This window comes from Saccostrea echinata, unplaced genomic scaffold, assembly GCF_033153115.1.
Source record: "Saccostrea echinata isolate AGI-Se365-2 ecotype Australia unplaced genomic scaffold, CSIRO_AGI_Sech_v1 ptg000002l, whole genome shotgun sequence".
Classification (NCBI taxonomy): domain Eukaryota; kingdom Metazoa; phylum Mollusca; class Bivalvia; order Ostreida; family Ostreidae; genus Saccostrea; species Saccostrea echinata.
Genome location: NW_026889751.1, coordinates 9292150 through 9314970, shown reverse-complemented (window position 1 = coordinate 9314970; position 22821 = coordinate 9292150). Strand labels below are relative to the sequence as shown.

Genomic DNA, 22821 nt, shown 5'->3' with positions numbered 1-22821 from the left:
CACGCACGATCTCGCACGTTACACGAACGATTCTACACGATTGGTTTGTCAACAATAACGTTGCAGCCACTGTAGAGGGTGAAACAGATTTTACAATCACAGGGTAAAATGTTTTTATCCCAAGTTCATATTTGCAATATTTTCTAGTTCTTGCATCTGAAATCCACCTGTTGATTTTTATCTAGTGAAGATTCCGTTCTTTTGTAAAGTTAAGATACATGAGTGTGTGTACATATATATATATATATATATATATATATATATATATATATATATATATATATATATATATATATATATATATATATATATATAAAGCTCATAGTATGGAGTTAATATTTTTCAAATGTTTTTGACCCGTCCGTCAATCCTTTTGTTGTCAGCGCAACTCCTCTTAAACCGCTACACAGAATTTTGTCAAACTTAGCAGATATTTAGGACATAGTGTGTAGATTTGCATATTTCCAGGAAATTCCGATTCCATTATTTTTCTGGGAAATTCGGAATCTCAACTTAGATTTTTGGCGATATTTTGAATATAGAGATGAATAGTTTGTCAGCCCAATTCCTCTTAAACCTCTGCACAAAATTTCGTCAAATTTTGCATATATTCAAGACAGTGTGTAGTTGTGCTTATTGCCAGGAATTCCGATTCCGTTATTTTCCTGGGACTTTCGACACTGTTCAACTTTGATTTTTGGCCATATCTCTAATATAGAGATGAAGAGTTTGTCAGCGCAACTCCTTTTAAATCACTGCACAGATTTCGTCAAACTTTGCAGATATTTAGGACACAGTGTGTAGATGTGCATATTTCCAGGAAATTCCGATTCCATTATTTTTGCCCATAGAATTTTTGCCATTATTGAAGAAACTTTCCACCTAGGTAATAAGGTAAATCCACTGGAATCAGCTTCTGTAAGGAAATTTTATGTGAAATATTTTATACCTTAAAAGACCCCTATTGATTTTTAGATCAAAATATTAATGACTCAACACACACACAACGTCGCCCGCGTGGTGCAGTGTTTAGAGAGTTCGCTCTAGAGTCGCGGATCGAGGAGTTGATCCTTACGTTGCGGGTTCGAATCTCACTGCGGGACGTGGAGACCGGTCCTTCTGATGAGACCGTATAAACCGAGGTCCCGTGTCGCAGTGGGTGCTGGCACGAAAAAGATCCCCCACTGCCCAGTGGCCCTGAGTGCCGAGTATAAGTTAAAATTTGCAGCTCTCCACCGGCCAGTGGTGGCGTCTCCATATGAGTGAAAATTTCTCGAGAAGGACATTAAACAATAAACAAAAAACAAAAAAACCACACACACAAATTTTGGAGTATCGGCTTTCGTAATTTGAGTTATTATTGAAAGTTTATGTATATAACACGTAGTTTCACTCATTTTCACTTACTTCACCAAAATATATACAATATATACTCATTCAACCTCACCTGTTAAGAGAACAGACAACTGTATATCCAGTTCTTACATAGTAGGTTAACGAGTTCATTTTGTGCACTAGATGTCTACCATGTATGATTTGTTCGTGAAAATTATAAGCTTTTAAGTGTCTACTTGTGCTGTTTTAACCTAAATAAAATTTAAAATTAGAAAGAAACATGAAAAAGCCCCACTTATTCTAATTATAGATATGTTGATTTTTCTTAAGGTCAAATAATTAAAATAACCTACCGGTTTCCAAGACTATCGATTTGTAAGTTAAAAAGATTTAATTTGCACATGCAACAGAATGGGAAACGGGTGCGCATGCTTAATCACCGAAATTGAGGAGGTGGTATTTTCTCGAGATCTTTGATTTAGAAAAAAATGTATTAACGACCGATACCATAAAATGATTGTTTAATCCAAATCTTTCATCTTGTCCAACAAACAATGATGATTTAGGTGAAAATAACTTATATTTGTGTTATTTAGAAAGGATATCAGATTATTACTATTATAGTAAAGATTTGACTGCTGTACAAGGATTCAAATCTTTAAACGAATAATTCTGTGTACAAATCAGAGTTTGACCTTTAAATGACAATTTACATTCATATAACTACATTGTATTGACCATGTTTTTTAATAAATGACACTTCACGTGAAGTCTTAAACAATAAGCCGTAAATTTAATATGATCTCCCTTGTCTATGAAGTTCAGCCACCTCGTCGAAGTTAATAAGCCTCCAAGATTAGAGCAAAGCTACAGGGATAAAAGACAGGACATTGCTAATGATTCACATACTAAGATTGGTGCAAAAAGGTTTTATTCCTGAGGAAGGTCACTACTGTGATTTTTTAATGATGTATCCAATAAGAAGAGAATAGATATGATAATGTAGAGAAGTAGGGCTTGCTTTACAGGAGATATACCTTTTAGAAAAAGAATAGAGGCGTACAAGGCGAGGACAATTCCCCCGCTCTATGAAAATGTCATTTCCCGATTTTAAAAGTACATGAAAAGTTATAATTCTCAAGAACTGTATTGTCAATGTCATCTTTTGCACATTTGATTCTTTTAAATTTATTTTATTGAATAACTTATTGATAAATAAATTAATTTATTTTCCACTTATGTTTGTAAGGTACATGTATGAGAAATTTTCGCATTTTATTCGAACCCTTTCCAATGAAACTTAAGGTGTTATCCACTACGCTACGAAGCCTTCCTGCATTGATGTGTATCACTGTGCTTTAAATAACGAATTTGTTGAAGCATATAATATTTTCAGAACTATTCCGATTTTCGTATACGATGGGTTCAGACTCCATTTTTTGAAACATAATTGACTTTGCATTCATTTTTCATTCAAAACTTAAATGTAGAATGAACACTTGACTCCTTCATGTTCAAAAATCATTTTTATGTCTCCAAAAAACCCATTTTCAACTAAATACAGTGCAGGGAACTAATTTTGTTACATAAACCAACATCAGCATAAGCATTAGTAGCATCAGGATCGAGCTAGCATCAGCATCAGCATTTAAAAAACAGCATTACCAGGATCAGCATCAGCAAGCAAAGGATAAAACCAGCATTGACCTACATAAAATCAGCATTATCCTACTAGCATCAGAAAATCAATGAGTTTTAATTCAGTAAAAAAATAAAAAAGAAAGAAAGAATATTGGTTAAAGTATTCACATTATTGATACATAGTGAGATATTATGATCAAATAATTGTAAAAGGCACTTTTATTGGTTTAAACGGCAATGCTGAAATTCATTATCTACTTCCGGTAGCATGATGCTACTTCCGGTAGCATTGACCTAATTATAAAACAGCATCAGGATAAGGATTACTAGCATTAAATCAGCAAGCAAAGGAAGCATTCAAATCAGCAAGCAAAGGAAGCATTCAAATCAGCAAGCAAAGGAAGCATTCAAATCAGCATCGATGCTGTAACAAAATTAGTTTCCTGCACTGTATATTTAACTGTGAACAGAAAAAAACAAACAATTAAAAAAACAACAAACAAACAACTAAAACAAAACAAATTATCAATCAATATATTAAGTCAAATTTGTTGAAGATGACATTACTGATAACATACTCTTTGAAAATTGAACTACTTCCATGAAGTATGAAAATTAAAAAAAATCGTCTCAGAGTCGGGGATTTTCCTCGCGTATACGCCATATTTCTTATGCCTTTAACAAAGTATTCATAATCAATTTGAAAATAATAATAATAGCAAAAATTTTCTAAAATGTTTCCACTCATGCCATTTAATTCAACTTGAAACAAACATTCCAGGAGTAGTGTTTTGAAATGATTTGATATTTTCAAAATAAATAATTAATTAATAGCGGCAAGACTGTATATTATTGAATTTTAAATTAATGAACAAAGTTATTGCATACATATCAGTATTAATACTTCATGTATTATTATGTTATTGAAGATCACCTATAATTTTCGTGACAGAGTGCGGGAAAGTTTTTCAGCATTCATTAGTGTTAAAAAAATTCGCGAAGTTTAGCGATTGTTGTATATGATTTTTTTTTTATTATAAAATTATATGCGAGAAGGAGCAGATAGTCTCGCGGTTTTATGTGAAAATAAATTAATGTTTTTTTTCTGAATTAAGAGTGATTTACAGTATTAAGGAGCGATTTCTCGACATTCATTTGCCACTAGTTTTAATGTCAAAATAAAGTTTAGTAAAAACACTTAAATTTCAAGCCAAAAGACTACAATGTACAATATAAGTTTGAAAAGATTGGTGTAGTCCGGCAGCAACAGGTCTTCGCTCTACACGACCGTATATAAAATATAGTATAAAGGGGCATAAATAAATACATAAGACATCTAGTATAATAAAATATGGAGATAACGAACAGTGTTCAAGCTCAAAGTCCATTAAAGCAATACAAATCGGGAGCAAAGCAAACACGGACCTCCAAACACTTAAGAGGTGGGACCAAGGGCCATGGAGGAGTAAATAAGACGTTTGCCTTTTAAAAGCAATTTAATTTAAAATGTCTATGTACTGTTGCCCGTGTAAAAAAATAACAAAATAAATGACGCTTTCAAAGAAGTTTTAATAAACTGTAAATTCAGTATTATCTCTCTTGTTTTTGAAGTTCAACCACCTCAGACAGGGTAATAAATCTCTTAGCATGATTCATATGCAAATATAATCAGCGTCAAGTCGAATGTTGATTTTATACAAATTTGATTTAACACAATGGGCTGACCGGTCTCCTGGGAATCCTTACTCATCCACGGCACCTGATCCCACGTATGTTTCCTGACGTCTGGGTTGGCTCTGCTCATAATTTGTATTGTGTAAATGGACATGACTTTGAGATATGATGGTTTTTTCTTAATGTAACATTTTATGCCAAAACGAGTACAAAAAAGGTCTCTACTCCCCGAGGAAAGACAAGCGTATACCGTTGTGTTATTATTAATGAAGTATCCAAAATTTAGAGCTATTCAATATGAATAAAAAGCAGGGAGTTTGGGCTTTTAGCTTTCAGAGGAATTTTCAGATCAGATCAGAACGTCGAGAAGGAGGGGTTATTAACTGTTTCAGGAGAGTGTTCATGAAAAAAAGGAAGAGTCTTACAAAAAGACAATGATGTATTTGCATTTCTAGGCTAAACTTCTGTTCTGGAATTTGATAAATAAATCTTAAAAATGAATGTACCTTACCAATTATAATCATATTTCCGAATTCAGATTGAAATACGAATTCGGTGTAGAATTTATGCCCATCATTCCCAACAAAATCAATTAAACGGAATCGTTTGTCTATATTCCTCATCATTAATCACAATCAATGAAATTAGTCAAGTGTTCTATTCTTTTCATCTCTTTCTAAACATCTGTTGAATGTTGGCAGAGATCTCCTTATAGGCAGAAAAACAAATGAATGCCAATTCTAGTAACTATATTATATGGCAGCAAATGATTTTCTATTACCCATTAAAACAGATTCTGTCTCTCAGTTTTCAAGGTCAAAAACAATACTTTCTCATCTGCTTCAAAGTTGAACTCTATAACTCTTTCAGCTATAAAAGGAACACCACCAAACCATTTGCTGGCAATATTGTTAGATTTCATAACATGTTTTAAAAGAAATGTGTTGGGGGAGGGGGGGGGGGGAGTTAAATCACAGAAATATGTACATGCAAGTCGATAAAAAAAGGAAGCAATTGTTCCTTCGCCAAACACTCGGCACTTTGAAGTGAAAGTTGCGAGTCCTTCGGATGAGACCTTAAAAACCGAGGCCCCGTGGCAAGGCAGGCGTTGGCACGATTAAAATCCCTCACTGCTCAATGGCCCCGAGTGCCGAGTAAAGGTCTAAATTTGAAGCCCATCACCGGTATATTGTGAAGTCTCTTTGTGAGTGAAAAATTCTCGAACGGGACGTAAAACAACATACATCCAATCAATCCCACCGTTAATCTTCAACTGATGATTTCCTGTTGGCCTTAAAACTTTTTCTTCATATTTGCTGCTTCATATTGGGTAAAAACACACAATAGCCGAGCTGCAAGCATTTGAGACAACACTTGCCTTGGAAGTAGCATTTGTGTGGTACATTTAATCAACCATAATTGATTTTATATGATGTACTCTGCAGATACTTACATGCGTATCTTTCCAAACATTCTCAGAATCATATCAAGAATTTTCAAACAAATTTTTTTAAGGTGTTTGGCTTCTGACAACAAAAATAATTAAAAATTTAATTTTTCTTTTTTAATTGTAAGAATAAACATAATTAATTATTTTAAGCCAAAAAAATGCATATGTATATGATTTGGTTTACAAGCTATAGGCGTTTATGCCAAAGGGAGGTAAATCTCTCATTTTAGTAAAGAAAAAGACCAAAAATGCGTCCAACGTATTTAATATTCCCTTTAACCTAAAAAATATTTTCAAATCATTTTGACTTTTTGTTATCTTTTAAAAGTAGTCATAAGGAAAATAAATATTGATGAAATAATGATGGTAATCAACCGAAGATAAAATTAATTCTTTAAAAAAATGCACACACCCCTGTGCAAAAATTCGCTTATTTTTCCTTTTGGGGGCTTGTAAAATAAGCTTGGAAAATGAATTAGAAATAATTAAAAAGTTAATTTTTTTCTAGTTAATTATTTCTTAGTTGTAGTGCTTTCAAACAATGTAAAATATTGTATATCTACATGAGTTACTTTAAAAGATATTTTCATTTGAATTTCCTCTGACCGAATTTTCCTCAAATTTTGAACAGAGGAAATTCGGATTGATTATATTTGCTTCCTACATTATTTAGCCTGTTATTTTTGATGAATTTTCCATTTGCATGAATGTATGATTGTATTAAAACTCATTCTTTCTCTTAAAAAAAGGACATTAAAATATATTAGTGAACGACTATATTTGATATTGAGGGGGAAAGGGGGGGGGGGTATCGAGTCAGATTATTTTCGTGCCCTCTCAAGACAGAATATTTATTTGCAAGAAGACCGGATACAGATTATTAAATTTCATTCTTGGAAAAATTCTGAAAACTCTACTTCTTTGGGTTTTAATCTTTCATATTACAAAGCTGGTCTCACAGTATATAAACTTCCCAGATTAACAAAACTTAAATCTACAGTATGTAATGATGCTTTCACACAAGTTTCATCTTCTCTTGCCCAGTGGTTCTTGAGAAATTTTTTTAAAGATGCTACCAAATTCTTAATTATCTTCCCTTGAAAGAGGGCGTGGCACTCCTGTGAACAAACTTAAATCCCCTTACCCCAAGGATGCTTTGTGGCAAGTTTGGTTGAAATTGGTCCAGTGGTTCTTGAGAAGAAATCAAAAATGTGAAAAGTTTACAGACATTGTGATAGTTATCGGTATTTCAAATTGTTACCGGTACATGTAACATACAAAAATTTAATGGCACTGCTGTATACTGTAAACATTAAGGTTTTTTATCGTCTTTGACAGAAAGCTGCTTCCGCTATATCAAGAACATCACAAACTTTATGACGTGTATATTTATTGGTACACAATCAGAAATGTGCCAAAATCAAACCTAGCTTGACTTGTTGAAAAATTAATCACCACCAAGTATAGTGCATGCACAATATACATTTGCAGTATGTCCTTTCATATTCATTTGTGCATATTTCAATTTATGCACATAGCTTTCTTCAATAAATATCAATGAACAGAATTTAGATTCTCATGTATGGTCAATAAATCATTGTCAATTCAGTTTCTAAATTGGATTTATTTTGAATGGAAAGAAAATGTTTTGTTCAACTACAAACTACCAATAACACTAGACATTGAAACATGTTTCATATACAACAGTACATTGCATAATTATACCCCCGCTCCGAAGGAGAGGGAGTATATACTGTTTTATCCTTGTGTGTCTGTCTGTCCATAACAAATTTTTGTCGCAGTTTTCTCAGCAACCACTTATAGCAGATACTTGAAGTTTTAACACTCACTTTGTTTAGGCATGCCATATAGTAAGATTTATTTTGTACGAATCCAATTTCAACTTCCTGTTTATCTGTGCGTCTGTCAATACCATGCATAACAAATTTTCGTCACAGTTTTCTCAGCAACTACTCATCGGAGATGTTTGAAATCTTAGCACACTCTTTGTTTAGGCATGCCATTTGGTGGGATTCATTTTTGTACGAATCCAGTGTCAACTTCCTGTTTATTCCTGTGTCTGTCCATAGCTGAACTTGTGTATATTCACATCAGAGGGTATATTCACATCAGTGCTCAGAGCGGGGGTATTACTAGTACATCAACAACTCGTGGGGTTCCAATTTGAGTGAAAAATTCTCAAAGGGACGTAAAACAAACAAACAAACAATAACATACAAAGAACATCATACATTCACAAACAAATAACTGCATTACTGCTCAGACCTGAAATAATCTGCAACAGAATCAATGATTTTTTTAGATTTTGTCACACGCACACTATTATCAGCTATCTCTGACAGCACATCCTGCACTCCCTCCCTACCATTTCTCTGATATGCAAGTTGTAAGTGGGATAAGGAGAGTCCACTGCCAGCAATCTTATTTCCCATTCCATTCGAAATTACCTTTTGGTCCAATAAAGGCCTTAGTGTACTCATTAGATGCTTTGTTGTGTTCTTGTGATGAAACACGGCAACGGCAGAGTTCAAGGTGAAGGATGCAGCAACTTTGACTTCATGGGAGGGTCCTGTATGATCGACCAATCTCTTCAAGGCTATGACATCCTGTAATGAGTCATGCGCACTGTATTTGTCTTGTAGAATTTCTGCAAAGAGGTGTAACTGCGAGTATGACGAAAGGTTTGGATGTGACATTTTGAAAAGAGGAATTGTATCAATGAAGCCAGTGACTGCAGATGAAAATGTCTCCAAAATGTTTAGTTTACTCAAAATGTTGAAGAGCACAGGAAGGTCAAACACTTTAGAGTTATGCCCAACTAGAACAACATCTGGACCCGACATCTTCATGAAGTCCATAAACTGGATCAGAGCATCTTTAATGCTGACTGTCTCAACTTCCTCATGATTGTGGTACATTTTATTGTTGACTACTTGTATTCCAGTTATTTCTGTAGCTTTTGATGTCATTGGTTTTTTTGGAATGATGTACTTGTTGAATACCTCATCATTTCTAACTGCAGATAACTGCACAATATGAGAATCCCTTGCTGAAAATAAAAACAAGTATATTCAAGTTTTTGAAATTCAAAACATAAAATATCCAAACAAATCCATTGATATATGCACTATTTCAAAAATTTTGAAACAATGAAATACTAGTGCCCCTCTTCCCCAAGCCTTAACTCCTGTCGAAAATGCTTGAACTCTTTCAGAGTATGCATTTTCTTTTAATTCAGTGTTGTCAGATTAGGAAAAGTAAAGTTTTGAAAGAACGATATAAAACATGCTCAACTACCAATACCAGAATCATAGAGGTTTAAAAACTTCTTTTATGCCATTTCAAAATATGCATTTGCTTTTATTCAATATTAGCAACAGAAAATATATAATTTTTGAAAAACATATATTACCTCTGTATAAATTATGTGCATTTAGTTTCATTGGTTTTTGTCCCACCCACAGGCCTCTGAGGTGCAAGAGTCATAACATTTAAATTCCTCTTTACTCTGAAGATACTTTATACCAAACATTGGGGGGGGGGGGGAGCCATATAGTTTTCAGGAAGTTAAAAATGTTTATTAGTTTCCACATGGCAGACAGTGGACAGGGACCAATTACAAAAGGTCATATGAGTGTCTCAAATCTTCGAAATTAATCATGTTTTCATACATTCCTTTTGCATATGCTTCCCATACATCTGGTGGATATCAATCAGGAAATAAATTTTGAGATTACATGGGTGTGATATCACAATTGTTTATGACTGAAAGTGTTGTCATGGAGTTTTGCTGCTAAGGCTCGGAGATAGAATATCATATTCAATCATATTCAACCGCAAAACATGATAGATCCTTCTTTTATAGAATTGTTTACTTGATCGTGATTCCCATATCTTGTGATAAACACTTCTTGGTGGTTTTTGTGACAAACAGATTAGAAATTTTCTTGCTGTTTACAAAATGCTGGGTTTATTCCTTCGACATCCATATAGAAGAAATACTGGAAGAGTGCCATAACCATCAGCATTGACTAGACATTCAAAACTCATTTAGGTTCTTACCGAGTCCAGTAGTTTCCAAGTCGAAATAGATCTCTTCAGCATTTAACAACTGACTTGAAGGAAGATGATCATACTTTGGAATTGTTTTTGGAGCTGGAATTTCATCAATGTCCGAGGCATGGTGGAGATCACATCCTGTCAAATAACTGACGCCTTCCCTTGTCTCTTTTGTAGAAAGACTTTGAATTCTGTAAAGAAGTTGTATATTGTAAAACAAATAATTCCAAATTGAGGTCTTACAAGAGGCCTAGCAAAATAAACACTCACCTGATGTACAGCCAATAAAAAAAAATTACTTAGTAAAGACTGGTTGCACAGTTCTGATAGAACGTTTCAAGCTATTCTAAACCACAATTTTGTACATTACAGGGTGAAAGAAATTTCAGTGACCACTTGGCAAAGCAAATAAATATGAAGCATAACCATTCATCTCAATGAAGATTTTGCTTGTCCCATATGACTCACTTTTCCAATATAAAATAGATATTCAACAATATAGCGAAAAATATACCTCCAAATGAATTGGAAAAAAATATTTATCAAACCACTGGTTGATTCATTCCAGAAAATGTCCTCTTCATTAATTTTATACTTATATCAAACTTTTTATGACAATTTGCAACCAGAAGAGACTCACTATTTATAACAAGCATAAATCTTTGGTGATTCAGAAAACAATAGATCTTAGTAAGATTCAAGAGTTTTTTTCAATTCTCACTTTAAATATATACTTATCAGCAGGGACATCCACTTGTCCTTGGTTGGTTTTCACTTTTCAGTTAGACAAGAGTTTTGTTGCACTCTGACAAATGACAATAAAAGTATACTAGTACCTCTTGGCTTTCAATTCTCTCCTTCTCCTTTTAAATTTCTGTGTCATTGAAATGGCCTTCTGTCGTTTTCTTTGGAGATCCCTCAGAATGCACTGTCTTCGAGTATAGTAGCCAGGAGAGAGGCCTAATTTCTTGTTCACCTTTAATAAGGATATAAGAATCCATTATGTACAACTAAATATGCAATACATTCATTAATCTGCTTTTGATTAAAATTTGCAGAATTTTAAAATCTAAGAGATTAATATTCTCACATAACAAAAGTACACACAGTAGAAATATTGTTAGGAATATATATAATGCAAACAACATACATTATAAAACAAATGGATCATGGGCCTTGATGGTCACCTTTACTACGGCTACTTTGGCCCCGCCCCAAGCTCTAACTTGGGACTAAACTCGCTCCTTTTTTTACCATTGGCCTTGCTGTTTTTCACTTGATTCCCCCCCCCCCCCTTTGTAGTACTTATTGTGGCCCCACCCTACCCCAAGGGGTCATGATTTGAACAATTTAGAATCTACACTACCCCAGAATGCTTCCACATAAGTTTCAGCTTTTCTGGCCCAGTGGTTCTTGAGAAGATTTTTAAAGATTTTTACTACATATTTCAATGTAAATCTTGGATTCCCTATTGTGGCCCCGCCCTACCCCCCAGGTGTCATGATTTCAACAATTTAGAATCTACACTACCCCAGAATGCTTCCAAATAAGTTTCAGCCTTTCTGGCCCAGTGGTTCTTGAGAAGAAGATATTTAAAGATTTTTACTATATATTTCAATGTAAAACTTGGATTCCCTATTGTGGCCCAGCCCTACCCCCGGGGGTCATGATTTGAACAATCTAGAAACAACACTACCCCAGAATGCTTCCAAATAAGTTTCAGCCTTTCTGGCATAGTGGTTCTTGAGAAGAAGATTTTTAAAGATTTTTACTATATATTTCAATGTAAAACTTGGATTCCCTATTGTGGACCTGCCCTACCCCGGGGGTCATGATTTGAACAATTTAGAATTTACACTACCCCAGGATGCTTCCACATAAGTTTCAGCTTTTCTGGCCCAGTGGTTCTTGAGAAGAAGATTTTTTAATGACCCCACCCAATTTTTGTATTTTCTTGATTATCTCCCCTTTGAAGAGAACTTGGCCCTTCATTTTAACAATTTAAGCTCTTCTTCACCCAAGGATGCTTTGTACCAAGTTTGGTTAAAATTGGCCCAGTGGTTCTTGAGAAGAAGTTGAAAACGTGAAAAGTTTACAGATGGATGGAGAGACGGATGACGGACAACGGGTGATCAGAAAAGCTCACTTGAGCTAAAAATTAACATACCTTTATAAGATATCTGTGACCTTCATTTTTCTGAGCTACACACGCAGCAACTCTATATCTGAGGCTTGAAGAGGAGCTGTAATGATGGGTCTTTGGGGCTTTTGCAGACACCATTCTGTTAAAACTCTCATTTGATTGCGTGCTTCCTAAACATGAAAGACGATCAGAATGACTTGCATATGAACTGAAAACTTCTTTGAGATCATCCTGAAGGAACCTATCTTTGAGCGGTTTTCCATGTGGAAGAGACTTGTAGCGCAGGTTAGGGTTGTCGATGAACTTGCACCACCGTGCGGAGCAGTGTTCGTGATCTCCAAAGATGTGGTATGGTATTGATGAGAGGTCTTCTTGGATTTGAAGAGCATTTCCTTTTCCCTGTGCTATGGAGTAACTGAAGCACTTTTGAATATACTTTATAACAGACAAAGTTAGAGATGAATGTTCTTTCTTCAAGGTAAACAAAGAGTTTGTAAACAGTTTCTTCAGATGATTTTTATCAGACAACTTCTTGATATTAGCATTGACATTAGTTTTTAATCTTGCTATTGTGGTGGTATCCTCATCTCCTATGATTCCGTCAATGGTTATTCCTTCACTTTTCTGTAAATCTTCTACCATCTCAATAACCATATCTGCCTCCATGGCCTTTGAACTTCCCTCCCAGTTCTTTGAGCACTCATGGGCTGCTGGATTCTTGTTGGTTGTTTCAGCTACACTGCATACTCTGCAATTCTTTGACCTCACAGAATATGACAATACTTTGCCAGAGAGAGGGCCAACCATGGAACAATGACCTAAAAAAGTACATATTTTGAAGTAAAAGAAAAATTTAACACCCAATTTCAAAACAATGCCAATGGGTTATCACACTTTAGAAGATAATCTATACAAAAGTTTTTCCTTTCTTTATTCCTCTGAATAAAATTCACCTAATATTGCTAATGAGAGTGCTTGCATATTGATTTGACTCATTAAGGCTCTTCCTTAATGAGTTTTTTCCTATAAATTCCCATGTAAAAATTATATCCCTTTTTGTGGCTCCATCTTACCCCCTTGGGGCCATAGTTCAAACAAAATTGAATATGCTTTACCTGAGCATGCTTGTATCTATACATGACTACTAATGGCTGTTCTTTGGAAGAATATTTTAAAATTTCAATGTACAGTTGAACTTTGGGATACATGTATCTTTTTCATAAAATGTTTCTTTCTTTCTATCATATAAATCCCCGATATCTTAACCGTGTATTCATGGTACAGGTGTGGATTTAAAACACTCTTTTTGAGGTAAACTAAATAAATATCGAAGGCATGGTGCCTGAAGATTTCTTGAATATCAATAGATAATCAATAGATAATCAGGGTCATATTGACATCGCTGCAATATGCCATACACATACTCGAATTTCTAGAGAGGGAGAGAGAGATGTCAACAATGAAGCCGATCGATAGCCCCACCTCCTATAAATTTGATTACGTGACCTAAAAACCACTCCGGGTACATGCCAAATTCCGGAAGACGACACTAATGTATCGTTGCTTCAATTTTGATTCATGGCAAAAGGCCTTGCTTTTGTACAAATGTTCTACCTAATATAACCATGTATACGTAACTCTTTCTATTGCTTGCAATATATTTTGGATTCACTTCATTTACAGCTTGGTAGAGGAATTGCAAAAAGATCCAAAGGGCGTTAACTCCACCCATTCTTTACTGCATCTGTTTGCATACATATTTATTGGAATCATGTCCTGAGCAAAATTAATGCATAATTCATGGGGGACGCAGGCCAAAATAAATCACTCTATGCATTAATATTTGTTTCATTTTCCTAAAATTTGTCTATTTTTACCTGACAAACTATCATATGTCTTTCCACTTCCCCGTTTTTGCCATCCAGCATCTACAGCAACAACTAGTCCCTTTTCATTCATCTCTCTGAAAGATAGTTAAATAACAGACATCAGTTATTAGCCTGTGAACCTGTCTCCTTTAGAACACCTCCCTAATATGCATAACAATCTGCATATTTATCAGCACTAATTATGCAGTAGATGACTAAAACTAACATTTATAAGTATATCTAGTAACTGCGAAGCAGTATATAAAAAGTCATAAACTGTTCCAACCCAAGTTATACCAGTATATGTAGCTATTAAATTCACTCCTTATAATTTAATTTTTTAAATCAATAAGACAATTTCTCCTTCAGAAATGCCTTCGAATTGCACATATTTTAAAAGTAACACCAAGCGGATTGATACGTTTTTGACGTACATTAAGTCATTGTGACGTAGGCAACACAGGTTATACCATAAAAACTAAAATTTTTTATCCAATCAAATAATGCGTTACAACCAAAATTAAATTTTTTATAAATATTTTGACTCCATGCGGTGGACCAAAATGTAGACTAAAGGAGTTATATGATTTATTCAAAGTTTAATCAACACAACATTGGGATGCTTCAATATAAATATGATCAACATGGTCCTGCTGGTTTTTTTTCCTTTACACATGCATTATGTAAAATTTGACTGCTCTGATTTTGGCTCAACTCTAACCCCAGTGCTAATAATTTTTTTTTTAAGAATCTACTCTTCACATCTTAGATATGTGTTAGTAATTTATAGGATTTAGTGTGATCTTGCAACTCTATCTTATGTACTCCTTTATAAAACTCTAATCTGCTATTGTAGTCTCAACCTAATTTTAAAAAAAAAAAAAACATTTTTCCTATATATTCTTGAATAAAATTTGATCACCTTTTGTAAAAACCCTAGTCCTGGGGGGTCATGATTTTTACACTATGTAATGAAGCTAGCTTTCACATAAATTTCCTCTTTCCTGGCCAAGTGGTTCTTAAAGAAGACTTTTAAAACATAACATTAAATTTTCTCTAATTATTAATTATCTCCCTTTTAAAGAAAACATGACTCTTCATTTGAACAAACTTGAATCCTGACCTTTCATTTGCACAAACTTGAATCCCTTTACCCAAAGATGCTTTGTGGCAAGTACGGTTGAAATTGGTTTGTGTGGAGAAGTCGAAAATGTGAGAAGTTAACAGATGACCACTACACATGGTTGCTGGACACCCTTTGATCAGAAAAGCTCAATTGAGCCTTTGGCTCAGTTGAGCTAAAAAGTGAGATTTTAAACTGAATTTATATTGTATACACACTCATTCATCATTCCCAGTTCCTTCTGCAAAGCATTAGACATAGACTCTGCAGCAACATCTTGGACAGCTCTGCCAATCTCTTTCTGTCTATTGTCTAGCATGGCATGACTAACAGGTGGTATATTCAGCTCAGAAAGGAGACTGTTAACTTGAGTTACACCAATGCCAACATGTACCATTGCTGTAAATACAAATTCAAAAATGAAAAAAAAAATATCAATCTAATTAAAACAAGAGGCTCTTGAACCACAACACTCACCCGAGTCTCATTTTTCTCTGTATTCCCAGGAAATAAAAAAAAAAAAGATCCATACTGTACTCAAACCCCCAAGGGGTAATGGCTACCAAACTTAAATTGATCTACATAACATTGGGATGATTCAATATCAATATGATTAATACGGTTATATGGCTTTGCTCTTCTACAGAGAAGATGATTTTTAATTTTTAAAGATTTTTTCCATGTACTATTGCATTATGTAAAATCTGTTAAGTCCAGTGGTTCAGAGAACAAATCTAAACAAGAAGTCTGTGAGCCAATGCTCACTAGTAATACCCCTGCTCTGATGTAAATATATGTTCTCATGTAGAAACACAGATATAGAGAATTTACGGATATAGTGAAGTTTTTTGGAATCCCCAGCAAAATTCTTAACAAATCCTAAGAAAATATTACAGCTATAACAAACTCTGATATAACGAATTTACAGATATAGCAAACTGATTTTGTGTCCCGTAGAGATTAAAAATAATAAAAATTACATCTTTTATAATGAATTTTTATAATGAATTGCAAATTCAATATATATACTTTAACAAATTCGTAATACAGATATAACGAATTATGGATATAGCGAAGTAATTTCACAGGTCCCTTGGACTTTGCTATAACTGAGTTTTACTGTATATACACAAGTTCAGTTGCGACAGAAATTTGGTATGGACAGACGCATGGATAAACAGGAAGTAGACATCTGATTCGTATAAAAATGAATCTTACCATATGGCATGCGAAAACAAGAGCACCGCTAAGTGGAGCATCCCCTCACAGAGGAACTTCACCAGTAATGGTAATGTCTCCATACGAGAGAATAATTCTCAAGAGGGATGTTAAGAAAGATACAATCACCTAGTTATCAAGGGCACCCACTATTACTATATAAAGTTTACAATAAGGTAAAGTACATAAAATGTATTGCAACACTAATTAATTTTTTAACAAAAGTCAAAGTTGATATTATCTTGGGGGGGGGGATGGGGGATCCATTTTTAACAAAAATTAAAAGTGCATATCATATTGGTGGGGAGAGGTGGGGGCATAACATGCATACGTAATTGGGCAGTTTCCCTTATTCCTAGCAGAAACATATCACGTATGCTCTAAGTTTCAGTAATTTACCTATGCAATATGCATAAAATCTGAGAATACCTGTGGAAGCAATATTTTTTCGTAATGAAAAATAACAATATGTCAGTGTTGAGAGGTCAATGAAACTTGCGAAATGTCTTTATAGCTTTCAGAAGAAATAAGGATAAATTCTATATTGTAAACAGACACATGTGGAAATTTAATAATGAAACTGCAACGTTCATCAAATTATTTCAATTACTCAGTGTCAGAGATGACACTTTTAATTCAGACAGATTGTCTCAAGATACGCACAATAATATGACAATATAAATATGCAAATACATAGTAGAACTTACTGAAGCGAGTCTATCGAAGCTATCCGAATTTACCAGTTTGATTAACAGGAAGTGAGTATTGTCAAGTCGTACATAAAATTTCAGGGCTTGAAGGTACGCAATATTTAAAGAAATATTTCACTGATTAACTTGAAAATGAATAGGATTTGTCCTTTCACAATCCCACATAAGTATGTGGAAGCTGAGATTTGATAGTTCAAAGGTTCTCCTTAAATCTTGCCAACAAGCTGTAACGGACACACTAACACACACACAAACACACACATATATGCACAGTAGCGATGCTATATCCTCTCCGCAACTAGCTGCGCGAGGGGATAACAAAGAGTGTGCTAAAAACACAAGGGTAAAACAGTTTACCCCCCTCTCCTTTGGAGCAGGGGTATAATTTTGTAAAGTTAACAGACAGACAGATAAATGGAAAAACTTAGATCAGAAAGCTCAAATGAGCCTCTGGCTTCAATAAGTTAAAAATGGCTTCTCAACAAGTTTTTATTCTGAACTAAACATTATATATATATATATATATATAAATTCTTTCAAGTTCATGCAAAACAAGTGGCACTTATGAAATCTTTGAACAATGGGGAAAAACCTATACGTACAAAAATGAGCTAAAATTTAATTAGGCTCTTGTGACCTGACAAAAATTAATATATGTGTATCTGATGTAGGGGATGTGTAAGTGAAACTTCTCACCTGCTGATAGTTTTGTATTTACATCCCACACTTTTCCATGTTTTTTCCCCGTTTTTACATGGTTAATATGATTACACTTTGTATTGCTGCAACAGACCTGAAATGTGAATGTAAAACCAATGAATCCCCAGTTACAGGTCACTGTAATAAATTCATTCACCGTTAATGAATATCAAATGCTGGGGAAAAAAAGAATTTCAATATGCATCATTTCAAATATGATAAAAAAAAATATTGTAAAACCTTTCAAAACTTTTAATAAGGACATGGAATAATGCCTATTTTACATTGAGAAAAATCCATGAAAAAAAACCTTTCAAGCTTTCAAAGTTGTTTTCTAACTAACTGGACATAAATTTATGAGTTTATACCTTTAACAAAGAAGCTAAACCATGTGTCAGTACAGAAATTGTGTGTGAAAGTTGCAATGGTAAGCCACATTTACAACATCCCCGCAAGCCCTCAGCTAACACTCCAAGTTCTACCACTCTCCTTCCCTCCTTCCAATCCTCAGATGTAGTCACTTCTCCCCCATCCACCACCTCCTCTCTTTCCAGTATATTTAAATTTGGCAATTCTATTAATAAAGAATGAATAAATAAAAATTATCACCAGGATACACATAACGTTCTTTACTATCTACACATGCTGACAAGTTGACTACTTTTGATACACTTACAACAGTTCATAGTGCCGATATACAGCATATTTTTGACATTTAAGAGGTAAGTATATGCTATTTAGCATGTGCATATATGCATAACAAAATTCATGCATTCATGGTGTTGGGATAGTTAACTTGACAGGGTTGTGCATCCAAGTTCTGCTGTTTTGTTCCATTTTACTAAGAAGTAACACAATATAAACAATTTATTTCTATTATTATGGTTTTGGGCCAGTCTTTTTAAAATTTACTGGCCCAATGTGACAGTGAAAGTACTAGACTGCTGAGTTAAAAAATTGACCAGTAAAAATTTAAGCGATAGCCTGAGTGGCCAGTGAAAAAAAAAGTAATTATTTTTAGTCCTGGACCTGTTATAAGATAAATAAACCATCCTGATCAGTGGCGGATCCAGGAATTGCATAACAGTAGAAGGCAGGGGGTATGGGGGACTGCATTGACCCCCAGTGGGTCTAGGGCAAAGCCCTGGTGGGGGCCTGGAAGCTGATGAATTCTTACAAATAAGAGATGTTTTTTCCTTGATTTTAGGATAATGGACATAAAAGTTCTACATACAAAAAATTCAAAAGGGGGGGGGGGGGGGGCTGGCCCTGTATCCACCTTTGCTGATAGAGATTTCCAAAGTTTCTCCAAATATGTTGTTGAAATCCATTTTATTTGTTTTCAATCTCTTATTTGCTATGACATCTCAACCACACATACATGATGACACAGCCTATTCACACTGTGTTACGAAAATACAAACAATTAATGAATAAAGGTAAAGGGAAAATCAAAGAAAATGTAACAACAGAAAATTCAATGTTTTGTAGTTGTATATGGAATTTATTTCAATCATGAGACAGGATTTTTTTTTAAAAATAGATTTTCATTTGTGTTTTCAAAGACACTTGTGAAAATATAAAAAAAAATCCTATCCCACTAGTGAAATAAATTCCATATTCAGCTACAAAACATTAATCATCCGCTATGTATCATGATACACTGGAACTGCATCTCAGTATTGTGATAAATATTGTGAGATTTCACCTTTCATACATTTTTGCATAATTTGTGTCAATCTGTTTTGTAATGTAACTTTCCATCACAATGTGAAGGGATCAAATGAGTATATTATTTCATCAAGCTTTAACATTTTATAATCTTTGAACCACAGCAATGAACAGCAAAAGTAAATTAAAAAAATATATATCTTATATATATTTATTACATGTAGGTTAAACTATAAAAAAAATTAACATATAGGCCTATGACTTAAAATGTTATAAGGACTAGAACGGCGCACTGTAATGGACATCATGTGCCTTCCTTTAATATTTCTAAGATAGATCTAACATAGATGCAGATGTGCAAACTGGTTTTTCTTTTTAGATATGATACACGTATGTATACAAACCTTGATCATGATCAATGTTAACAGGAGTTGCACTGGCGGAGTAATTGTGGTCTCTAAGAATAGCTCCCCTAATCCATCGGGTCAATTGCCCTGCAGATACTTTTTCATATCTCTCCTTCTTCGTTTTCGAAACGAACCCATGGCGTCTAGGAGTGAAACGGTTCACCGCGGTATCGATGCACCGCGGTATTTTTTCTCGGTTTGATACACGGTGCAAAATCTCTAATTTTCGGTTCGGTTCAGTTTTCGGTCGGGATCGTTATTCAGTCGGGTTTGAGATAAGGTGTAACACGTTACTCAGTATAAATAAGTATAGAAAACGTAAATTTTTGATAACTGATAGCTTGTAAAATAATTTTTGACAGTCAAATAATTTTAATCAATTTTTTGTAGTCAATTTGCAAATAAAATTCGTAAAATATGTGACTAGATTTAGAAAAAGAAAGCATAAAACAACGTTGAATTTGTTTCCTTCTATCAAAATGTATCGTATCGAAAATAACCGAACCGAGACAAAATTATACAATACGTATCGAACCGTGAAGGAGGTGTATCGTTTCACCCCTAATGGCGTCTGTACTTTGGTTTCACCATCTTAACCAAAGTTTACGCGCCGAACGTTACTTCACGTCTGCTTTTTACTTACATTATCGTAATCCGTCTCACATGTCTTAATTTTCCGCGAAATATAAAATAGTTATTATATGTTTTCTTCTGGCACAAAAATCAATATTATGTTACTTTCTACGGATAATTATTATAATTACTTAAAATAAACTATTATTTTTCTGTCATACTGAATTCTTTATTAAAACGACATTCAGACCAATTTCCGGCAGTTCGAGTTGCGCGGTGTATTCAAATTCGTCAGAAGCGAAACACCTTAAATGACATTGTTCTACAAACTTGATATACAGAAGTGGTATAATGACATGTTGATATATTCTGTATATACCTGTTATATGAATTATAATTCACTTTGCATTAGAAATGAAATTGCTGCAAGTTGAGCGGACATCGCTATGCAAACAACTCAACAGGAAGTCTCAATGATAGCAGACTGTAAGGGTTGAGCTGTTGCAAGAAAGTAGATGGCTTTAAACGAGTCTAATGAAAAGCAGCAGAACTATTTTCTGGCTGGAAATCTTTATTGCAATATACACGTCGTGTGACTTTCAGATCTTTTCCTTACTACTGTATTTTTCTCTTCATATTTCAACTTTTCTACTATACTTTTATACAGGTGGGTGTGTTCAAGATCGTAGCGACTACGTAGCACTGTGTAGAGCTAAGATTTTGAACGATATGCTAGCCTTGCCGCTCTGTATGGAAAGCTAGCATAGATGTTTTAATTATGCAGGTTAACCGCTTTGCATAAAGTGAAATAAATAAACTAGTGTTGTTTTCTCCATTAAAGGGAATAAAGTTTACAAATACATTTTCGCTTGAATTCACAAGAATTAATCATTAGAGATATTTGTATAGAATTACAGAATTTAACACATAGCGACTACATGGGTTAACTGTCTGTTCCTTCACAAAGGCTCAGCAGAACAGACGGCAGTGGACGGATTCAAAGCTACCCTCCTGAAACTCAGCATTGATGGGACTGGGTTGACGTAAATGGCATCGATTAATGTCAATTTATGTGAAGTTTATTTTGATTTGCATATTTTCTCCGACTGAAGAGGTTCGCTCTCTGTTAGCCCTTTCCTACTACCACAAGGGATATGATCGAACATTTAACGTCCGCTCATCAAAAACCCCTGATTGCAGCATTCTTGATAATTTGTTTGTTTGTATGTTGTTTAATGTCCCTCTCGAGAATTTTTCACTCATATGGAGACGCCACCACTTGCCGGTGGAGAGCTGCAAATTTTGTCCTATACTCGGCACTTACGGCCATTGAGCAGTGGGGGATCTTTTTCGTGCCGGCACCTACTGCGACACGGGACCTCGGTTTATACGGTCTCATCCGAAGAACCGGTCTCCACTTCCCACAGTGGGATTCAAACCCGCTAAGTAAGGATCAACTCCTTACGCCGCGACTCTAGAGCAGACGCTCTAACCACTGCGCCACGCGGGCGTCTCATTCTTGATAAAGAATAAGATATGATAGAAAGACCTAATTTTTTTGCCCCTTTTTCCGAGTCTCCCAGAATAGAGCAGCAGTAGCTCTTGACAAAACACCCAAGATTTAATGAGTCTTTTTAAAATAATTTCAAATTATGTGTACTGACATCAGGCACATCTTGCGCAACTGTTCAACTATGAAAATGTCAGTTAAGCTTAATTGCAGTCTGTACTTTTAAAGTTAATAATTTTGTCATATCAAATTCTAATACTTAGAATTAAATGTATGTGTCCTTGTCTAATTACTTGTGTACTACGTTTTATTGAAAAATCGGATCAAAACTTTACGAAACATTTCTATTTTTCGTAAAAATGGCAACGTTCGTCAAATCAAAAACCGGTAAACAGAATTGTGCATCTTGGTAATAATACTTGGTGTATGATTCCAAATTATATGAAGTACACGACACTCCCGAGAATTGCAGTCTTTTTCGCTTTCAGAAAAATGTAGTGAAAAGAGTTTACTACAATTCTCTTCTATGATAATTTATCTACAAAAGCGTATATGGCATTGCGAGTGTCATATTGTAATTTTTGAATTTACCGGGTGGTAGTAAATACAAAAATTACATTGTCATATTTTAATTTTTGTATTTTACTACCACCCTGTAAATTCAAAAATTACAATATAACACGAGGAATATATGAAGGATTTGAGTGTGCAGTCTTCGA

The 22821-nt window shown here is 34.5% G+C and overlaps 1 protein-coding gene across 1 annotated transcript; it reads right to left on the bottom strand.

Moving 5' to 3' along the window:
* Positions 1-8373: 8373 nt before the first annotated feature.
* LOC133204137 (uncharacterized) lies at positions 8374-20149 on the bottom strand. Its single transcript, XM_061339904.1, has 9 exons — positions 20017-20149; positions 18310-18515; positions 17939-18035; positions 15533-15713; positions 14201-14286; positions 12348-13141; positions 11017-11156; positions 10184-10371; positions 8374-9170 (listed from the first exon to the last, which is right to left on the bottom strand). The coding sequence occupies exons 4-9, from the start codon at positions 15709-15711 to the stop codon at positions 8374-8376; spliced, it is 2184 nt and encodes a 727-aa protein (XP_061195888.1). The 5' UTR covers positions 15712-15713; positions 17939-18035; positions 18310-18515; positions 20017-20149.
* Positions 20150-22821: the final 2672 nt, after the last annotated feature.